At 33.0% G+C, this 10,240-nt stretch overlaps 1 protein-coding gene across 1 annotated transcript; it reads right to left on the minus strand.

The window, feature by feature from the left end:
- Positions 1-421: 421 nt before the first annotated feature.
- Positions 422-757, minus strand: LOC142332754 (uncharacterized). The gene has a single exon (XM_075379368.1). The coding sequence runs from the start codon at positions 755-757 to the stop codon at positions 422-424; it is 336 nt and encodes a 111-aa protein (XP_075235483.1).
- Positions 758-10,240: the final 9,483 nt, after the last annotated feature.

A 10,240-nucleotide genomic window follows, 5' to 3' on the forward strand; every position in this document is an offset into this window, starting at 1 on the left:
AGTTACACTACTTACACTACTCCTGGCGACTAATTAAGCCCTTAAGCCCCTTAAATTCTAAGCTCCTTAAGCCCGACGAAGCCTCTTTCTCGCAGATGGTAAAAAAACTTCTTTTAAATCGCCTCTTGTAATGGATAATTTGCAACTACTCTTTTAGTTCCAAATTGTCTTTTACTATATTCCTAAATCGACCTAAAATTAGTTTGGTTAACATGTGCTAGTTTGGTTGACTTTGATGTTAATAAAATGACGGCTCACTTACAGTAACAATCCAAAGTTCGTCCTAGCTTTCGATACCATGGCATTTACAGGTTTTGTGAATAATAATTTGTCATTAAATGTTACGCCTAAATCAACAGTTGCTTTTACCCTTCTTATATTAGGATTGCCGATTTTATACGCATACTTGATTTAGTAGTAATCATGGAGGTTTTGCAAGGTTCAAGGACAATCTGTTCCTTATTGACCATTCATGGACACTGCTAATATCATCCTTTAATAGCATAATACTTCCACAGTTGTCAACCTTTGAGTAAATTTTAGAATCTTCATCAAATTCTAGATCTTGAGATAAAACACTCTTCATCTTGTTCCTGACGAACAAAATAAATAATAACGGTCCCAGTACAGATCCTTGTGGCACACCTAACGTCGCCGTAAATTCCTTAGGCAGTTTACTAGCAACGCTTGCCCTGAAGCTTCTTCGATGTAGATAAGATCTAATACATTCAAGCATCGCCTCTTGAACATCATACATCCTACGTTTCTGTTCCAGTATATCATGCGGTACAGAGTCGAACGCTTTCTTAAAATTAAAATGTATACTATATCCACCTGCCCTTGATTTTCTAACTCCGGTGAAATATAATTCATCAACTCGGCCATATTTCTGGTTAGGAATTTATTCATAATAATGCCCTGCTGGCACTTAGCAATATATCTTTTGAATTATACAAATATTGATGTATTATCTTCTCAAATGGCTATACATAACACAAATACCGAACAATAATTCTTTGCTTCCTGTACGTCCCGTTTTTTCGTGACACAATTGCAATTTTCCAATAATCCCGGAAACACACTCAACCTGAAACTGAAGTTGTAAATTCAGCGATCAGTACCGGAGTCAGCAGGTCAACAAGCCCAGAAATAACAAAAAGTGAATACTGTCTACTCCAGCCATTGACTACACTCTCAATTCTTTATTACTTGAAATAACATCTTTGGTTATTGTAGTAGGAAAGTTAATTGCATTAAAAACTTCTTCTTCTCATTCATTGTCATTTGTATTAATAGCAGGCTGGTAAACAAACTGAAAATATTTGCGAACTTGTCCAAATGCATATCAACTTCAGTAACAACATCGTCTCCAACTTTTAACTGATCTTACTCTCTTGAATTTCTTCAAAAAGGAATTTATGTACTTATAAAAATTAGTTGGTCTGACATACGGTTCCTTTTTCGCAGTCCTTACCCTTCTGGCGGTATCATTTTTTAACAGACTCTTAACTTTTTCTCTTAATTCTGAGAACAGCTGATAACCTTTCTTTTGCCCGGATTTTTTAAAAATTTTCTCTGGGCAGCATGTTTATCCTTAATGCATTATTTTAGTTAATCAGAGAACTATGACGGGAACCATTTTGACCGTACCATTCTTTCTGATATGTTCCTCTTAATAGACTTGGTTACCTTGGTGTAAACACACTCACAGCTTCATCTACATCAGCGGCAATGTAAAGCCACTTCAGTGACCCAACGCACTTGTTTGACATCATTGTACAAAGTAAGATGTAGTCACCTTTCCAATAACTAAGCACTACCCTGGATGAATCGGTAACTTAACCTTTTTTTTAATTGGTAAATATATGGAAATAAATAATAATAATTATGTATTGTAATTAAATCTAATGATATTCTTTTATTTACAGGTATGTAATTGGAACATTGCATGATATTTTGTACTGGCAAAAAGGTAACAAACATTAATTATTATTCTATATTTTTAACTTAATTTTTATTAATTTAATAATTTATTTTGTTACCGTCCTTTTGAAACAAGAATCTTCTACACTGAACGACCCCATTTCTGAAAAAAAAACAAACCTACCCTACCCTAACCCAAATTAGTTAAAGCATAATAGATTGTGCTATTCCCGGTGGTCGGAAAGCGGGGATGTCTTCCAGTATCTGGATCTCAATTAAGTCATTTTCCTGATCGCGACTTCTTCAAAGGTATTCACAGAGGTATGAATGGAGGAAGTCTGCACGTCCCACATTCACGTTTAACTTCGTTTAACTGACGAAATATTCTACGTATGTCTACTGTATCCTATTTTTCCCTACTGTATTTTATTTCTACTGTATTCTACGTAAGAATTCTACGCAAACAGTAATTGCGTATATATATATATTTCTCATTTTCTTGTGGGCACGATAACTGCCGTAAATTTTCAAACAATTTCAAATTGGTACATAAATTGAAACGACCTAAATTCTCTATTGAGTTAGCTGATGGGCAAAATCGGACCATGAAGGTGGAAACTGGAGGGCTTTTACGAAAAAAAATTATCGCTGTATCTTTCCTATTAAGTCAATATCGAATTTGAATAACGTGGGAAAGCCCAGGCGGCATCCTAAATACCCTCCCATCATTTCTATTGCCAAATAGTGTATGAAATCCTCAATTATTACTATTCAGCTTGGTTTTTACCAATTGACACAGAGCTCCAGCGCCGACCCGATAATATCAAACCGACAGATTGTCTCCGTGCGTATTAACTTATACATTGAACAAACAGAACACGATGTACTTCGTCCAATTGTCCGCACTGTGGATACGTTCTTGAGTCCACTAGGCCGAACCTCTGCCGACTGTCCTGGAAAGCGTCATGTCGAGAAATAATTGCGTCTTATTCGTAGGCAACCAAGAGACGTCTTGCAAACTAGCAACGTCAGGAAACAGACCATGCGTATAACGTCCGCCTCCCATCTCATCATCATCTGCCCTACCACAAAGCATTACGGTGTTGTTCAATTTCCCGAACTTTGTCAGAAGTTAACTCACTTTACATCTTGCCGACATAACGCTGTTGCCACTCAGACACAGTCAAGTGTATCGGTTTCTCCAAGATCGTCTCTGGTGAAATCATACGGTAGCCAAGCGCTACCGTTAAAAGTATAAGGCGTTGAGAACTCAACAATATGTTCCGATAGCTTTTAAACTTTAGCCTATCCGCCCAAATAGACACCGCATATAGTATAATTGCCTCACAGACGCCCTTATACAGGATATTAATGGTCTTAAAATTAAGTCCCCAATCAGGATACGGAATACCAAAGAAGGCACTGCAGGCCTTCTCCGCGACGTATTGAAGGTGCTTCTTGAATTGCATTTTCACATCGAGAAACACCCTGAGGTACTTCTGAGTCCGAACGTATTTTATGCGCTGACCTGCTATCGAAACACAAACCTTTTTTTTCCTGTTTAGCTTCCGGGAATCACCGTCAGGTATTACTTCAGAGGATGAATGAGGATGATATGCATGAGTGTAAATGAAGTGTAGTCTTGCACAGTCTCAGTTCGACCACTCCAGAGATGTGTGGTTAACTGAAACCAAACCACCAAAGAACACCGATATCCGCTATCTAGTATTCAGATCCTTATAAAAGTATCTGTCTTTACTAGGATTTGAACTCTGGAACTCTCGACTTCCTCCGTTGATTTGGGAAGACGTGTTCACCTCTAGACCAACCCGGTGGGTTCAAAACACGAACCTGTCGCCTCACTGCCAAACGGTCTTTGAGAAGCAACATATGAACGGGACCTTTATAGACACAACCTCCCTCACTCGCGTTGCGTGTTGAACCAGGTATATGATAAATGAAGCATCACCTCCTAATATATATATTATACACACGATGATATTAAAGGATTGAAACGGGGCGCTATCTCACTATTATTTAAGGTCACGATAAATTTTTAATTAAGCATTTCCAGATCAATGGATAGATCGTAGAGTTTCCATAGAATGGGGCCTGCTAGGTCTGTCTCTAGATATAGATTTTTGAAGTTACTTAAAACGTAAAAAAATTAATTTCTAATCATTATTATAAAAAAATAAAACTGTAATTGGCTTTTTCAGTTACTAAAAGAATTTATAAATAAATCATAGATACGACTGATTTAAGTTGCCTATACCTAATATTTTATGAAACAAATATTACAAGATTGCAAAGTCAATTGATTGAGTCGTTGAAATACAGTTAGTTATTCCGTCAACTATTAAGAACCAACTAACTATTAAGGGGAAATATACCCCCTCTCATCATGAACAACGTGTTCTGAATTCTATAATTCCCATAAATTCGTACTGAACAAACACAAGTAACAAATTATTGTTAAAAACCCGATAAATGATCCAAAAATCTAAAAGCGCAACAATTGTATGATAAATGTACATAAAATATATATTTTTTTTTAATTTAGGGAAATAGTATTAATTATTGTTTCATTAAAAATCAATGCTGTTAGTGAAAAATTTAATTAAGATTTAAATAATCTTTTAAAAATTAAATTTAAATTAAAATAAATGGGTATCAAACCAAAATAATCATTTATAAGTAAAAGTTAAAAATTAAAAAAAAAAAAAAATAGATTGAAAAATCTAGTTACCAGTTAATGGAAGATATTAAAATACATATTAATCAGAAAAAATACAAGGAATTATTTTACTTTTAATAATTATATATGGGCACCCTGGTAGATTGGAATAGGGTTTTCCTTTCATTAAGATGGTTTCGGGTTCAAACTTCAATCAGACTTGGGATTTACGTATAAAAAATTGTATTTTTACTTCCTAGTACGAAGTAAAGAAAGTATTTTGATCGCGAAAAATTTCCAATTTTAGAATTCAACGGAAATATCCATTTTGACCATCCCTGAATCCATTTTGACTAGTTTTCGGCATGTACGTACGTATTTATCTCGTATAACTCGGAAACGATTAGCCGTAGGATGTTGAAATGTTGGATTTAGGACTGTTGTAACATGTGGTTGTGCACCTTTCATTTTGATTGCAATCGACTGGACCAAAAGTGTCCAAAAAAGTCCAAAAAAAAAAAATGGATTTTGGACTTTTTCTTAACTGCAGTAATAAGCCATCATTCAGAGCTTTCCAACGATATATCATAAGTGGTACTTATTTTTGTTGGTTCTAGAGTTATAGCCGAATGAAATTTTAATAATGAAATATTTGGATCTTACAAGCGAAAGTCTCATCGGTTCGAATCCAACTTCATTACATATTTTTTTTTTTTACCTTTTTTTTAATTTAAATATATTGATTTATTATTAATTATCGTTAATTAATAATTATTAATTGTTTTATTAATTGTATATAACAATTGATTTATTATTAATTATTACCTATCATGTAAAACCTTTTTTTTACAATAAATAATAATTCAATAATAACAATATATGTATGAAAAGAATTAGATGTTATTGGTGAAATAAAATTTTATGTACTTTTCATTTTAATTCAAAATTTTTAACAGAGGCTAATAATTATTAATAAATCAATACATTTAAATTAAAAAAATATAGGTACATGAAGTCGGATTTAAACCGAAGTGTGCATAGTTATAGATCCGACACATTCTCACTTACACCAAATAACTACTTGAGCGACGTGAAACAAAATTATTATATAAACTAATAAAATTCTGATACGGACACCACAAAAAAAAATATGATGCAGTGTGGTGTTCACTACAATGCAATTGTGCAACAGACCATTTTATTAAAGAGTTGTTGGATTTTATCTCATTTTCAAATGAAACAACATTAAATGAAATGCAGCAAAAAATGAGTAATGCAATTTAACAGGCGTACAAGGAAGTCATGTGGTGTCCACATCAGTAGCAGTTTTTTAGCTAGCATTCCCCATCTCAGTTTTGTGCTAAATACGATTAATACTTCAAAAATTGTAAATAGGTTTATTTTAGCTTATTTATTTTTGTATATTATATATTAATTAATTTTTTTTTTTTAAATTGTTTATTTATTTATATTCGCTATTCACAGCTTACCGCATTATAAAATGAATAATTTGGATAAATAACGACTTTTCATTTATTAAATATGTAAATAGTCGTCATTTCATTTAATAAACTAATTTGTTTTTATTTTTACTAAGATTTTTTTTTTTTTTCTTCAGTCATTTGACTGGTTTGATGCAGCTCTCCAAGATTCCCTATCTAGTGCTAGTCGTTTCATTTCAGTATACCCTCTACATCTTACATCCCTAAGAATTTGTTTTACATATTCTAAACGTGGCCTGCCTACACATTTTTTCCCTTCTACCTGTCCTTTCAATATTAAAGCGACTATTCCAGGATGCCTTAGTATGTGGCCTATAAGTCTGTCTCTTCTTTTAACTATATTTTTCCAAACGCTGCTTTCTTCATCTATTTGCCGCAATACCTCTTCATTTGTCACTTTATCCACCCATCTGATTTTTAACATTCTCCTATAGCACCGCATTTCAAAAGTTTCTAATCTTTTCTTCTCAGATACTCCGATCGTCAAAGTTTCACTTACATATAAAGCGACACACCAAACATACAATTTCAAAAAACTTTTCCTGACATTTAAATTAATTTTTGATGTAAACAAATTATATTTCTTACTAAAGGCTCGTTTAGCTTGTACTATTCGGCATTTTATATCGCTCCTGCATCGTCCAGCTTTAGTAATTCTACTTCCCAAATAACAAAATTGTTCTACCTCCGTAATCTTTTCTCCTCCTATTTTCACATTCAGTGGTCCATCTTTGTTATTTCTACTACATTTCATTACTATTGTTTTGTTCTTGTTTATTTTCAAGCGATAGTTCTTGCGTAGGACTTCATCTATGCCGTTCATTGTTTCTTCTAAATCCTTTTTACTCTGGGCTAGAATTACTATATCATCAGCAAATCGTAGCATCTTTATCTTTTCACCTTGTACTGTTACTCCGAATCTAAATTGTTCTTTAACATCATTAACTGCTAGTTCCATGTAAAGATTAAAAAGTAACGGAGATAGGGAACATCCTTGTCGGACTCCCTTTCTTATTACGGCTTCTTTCTTATGTTCTTCAATTGTTACTCTTGCTGTTTAGTTCCTGTACATGTTAGCAATTGTTCTTCTATCTCTGTATTTGACCCCTAATTTTTTAAAAATGCTGAACATGTTATTCCAGTCTACGTTACCGAATGCATTTTCTAGGTCTATAAACGCCAAGTATGTTGGTATCTTTTTCTTTAATCTTCCTTCTACTATTAATCTGAGGCCTAAAATTGCTTCCCTTGTCCCTATACTTTCCTGAAACCAAATTGGTCTTCTCCTAACACTTTCTTCACTCTCCTTTCAATTCTTCTGTATAGAATTCTAGTTAATATTTTTGATGCATGACTAGTTAAACTAATTGTTCTGTATTCTTCACATTTATCTGCCCCTGCTTACTTTGGTATCATTACTATAACACTTTTTTTGAAGTCTGACGGAAATTCCCCTTTTTCATAAATATTACACACCACTTTGTATAATCTATCAATCGCTTCCTCACCTGCACTGCGCAGTAATTCTATAGGTACTCCGTCTATTCCAGGAGCCTTTCTGCCATTTAAATCTTTTAATGCTCTCTTAAATTCAGATCTCAGTATTGTTTCTCCCATTTCATCCTCCTCAACTTCTTCTTCTTCCTCTATAACACCATTTTCTAATTCATTTCCTCCGTATAACTCTTCATTATATTCCACCCATATCTCGACTTTACCTTTCGTATTATATATTGGTGTACCATCTTTGTTTAACACATTATTAGATTTTAATTTATATACCCCAAAATTTTCCTTAACTTTCCTGTATGTTCCGTCTATTTTACCAATGTTCATTTCTCTTTCCACTTTTGAACACTTTTCTTTATTCCACTCTTCTTTCGCCAGTTTGCACTTCCTGTTTATTGTATTTCTTAATTGTCGATAGTTCCTTTTACTTTCTTCATCACTATCATTCTTATATTTTCTACGTTCATCCATCAGCTGCAATATATCGTCTGAAACCCAAGGTTTCTCTACCAGTTCTCTTTATTCCGCCTAAGTCTGTTTCTTATGATTTAAGAATTTCCTTTTTAACATTCTCCCATTCTTCTTCTACATTTTCTACCTTATCTTTTTTCTCAGACCTCTTGCGATGTCCTCCTCAAAAATCATCTTTACCTCCTCTTCCTCAAGCTTCTCTAAATTCCACCGATTCATCTGACACCTTTTCTTCAGGTTTTTAAACCCCAATCTACATTTCATTAGCACCAAATTATGGTCGCTATCAATGTCTGCTCCAGGGTATTTTACTAAGATAATAATACAAATTTATCTTTTATAAAAAATATCATTTAATTTACTAAACCATATAATCTACACTATTAAAAGAAATCGATGTGTGCCTTAGTGTTTGATTTCGTAATGCTTATCGAAATCGAGCTAAACAAATGTTATATTCTAATAAAACCAAAAATGGCCTGATGATAGCAATTGACACTTTACACCGAACTTGATATTTTTCGAAATAATCGAGTGGGTGTCAGAGCATCCCATAAGAACGAACCGATCAATTGCTTTCAAAATTTCAGGATACATTCGTGTTATCACTTTTCTGTGGTTTCCAGGTCAGAACTTCTGACCCACCCGGTTGGTCCAGTGGTGAACGCGTCTTTCAAAATCAGCTGATTTTGCTGGAAATCGAGAGTTCCAGCGTTCAAGTCCTAGTAAAGTCAGTTATTTTTACACGGATTTGAATACTAGAACAGGGATACCGGTGTTCTTTGGTGGTTGGGTTTCAACTGATCGCGCATATCAGAAATGGTCGACCTGAGACTGTACAAGACTACATTTACACTCATACATATCATCCCCATTCATCCTCTGAAGTATTATCTGATCGGTAATTACAGGAGTCTAAACAAGAAAAAGAAAGGACTATCTCATTTCATAAATAAGAGAATAGTTTAATTTTAGTTTCCAATCACTATTCTGTTAATCTTGGTAATTTTATTTGATTACAGATATTTTTTTTCAAAAATTACACTTTCAATCTCCAGGGCGCAATGGTAGCTACTTTTATCTGGATATCCTAGGTTTGAATCCCCATAAGGCAACACATTTTTTATACGGATTTGAATACTAGAACGTGAATATGGGTGTTTTTTGGTGTTTGGGTTTCAATTAATCACAGATATCAGGAATGGTCGAACTGAGACTGTACAAGACCACACTTCATTTACACTCATACATATCATCCGCTGAAGTATTATCTGAACGGTAAAAATACGTTTCTTTTTCTGTAATAATGAGCTTGAAGAAAAACAAAATTCCTTGTAAGCAATTTTTAAAAAGTTTTTTAAATTAATTTTTCTTGTCTTTATTAATACCTTTTAAATCAGGCTTACTCAAAATTGATTTTCCCACATTACATTAAATAATTGAGGTCATATAGTATATTTTAAACCTAGTATAATTCAGTATCAGAAAACGGTTATTGCATTTACTTTCATGGTTTAAGAAGAGTCTGGTTAATATTGATCCATTTGCCCTGCAGCTCTGAATTACTTTGTTAATAGACTAAAGGATTTTCCCTTACCCATTTGTTAATGCAAATTTCGGTACAACCCTCTTACTGATCTAGTTTATTGCTACGTATCTATTTTCCTAATCTAGTCTAATAATATTCAAAATTCGCTTTATATTTCAATGGTATTTCGTATCGAACAGTTTACGTTTCATTAACTATTTGACCTGTAATAAAATAAAAATACTTTACCAAAATTATTTTTACACATAACTTTTTAAATAATTGAAAGGTTTGTTCAAAGATTAATTGAAACACATTATATTATTGAAAAAAAATTATTTTATTCAATAAAAAGCGAAAAAAATTTAACTAATTTTGCTAATATTTGCCAACAAATATTTTTAAATTGATTTTAATGAAAGATTCATTGTCAACTTAATCTTAACCTTACGTCACTATCTTAATATAAATAATCCAAAAATTGTAGTCTCTCAAAATTGATCGACTTTTCAACTTAGGTAAAACCGGGATTAACGACATTCATGAAAAAATGATCAGTTCGATAGAGAAATTAACTCTACCAAATTTAAAAAAGCTGACAATACATTTTTTTTTTTTTTTTTTAGTCTT

This window comes from Lycorma delicatula, chromosome 12 (genome assembly GCF_047948215.1).
Source record: "Lycorma delicatula isolate Av1 chromosome 12, ASM4794821v1, whole genome shotgun sequence".
NCBI lineage: Eukaryota > Metazoa > Arthropoda > Insecta > Hemiptera > Fulgoridae > Lycorma > Lycorma delicatula.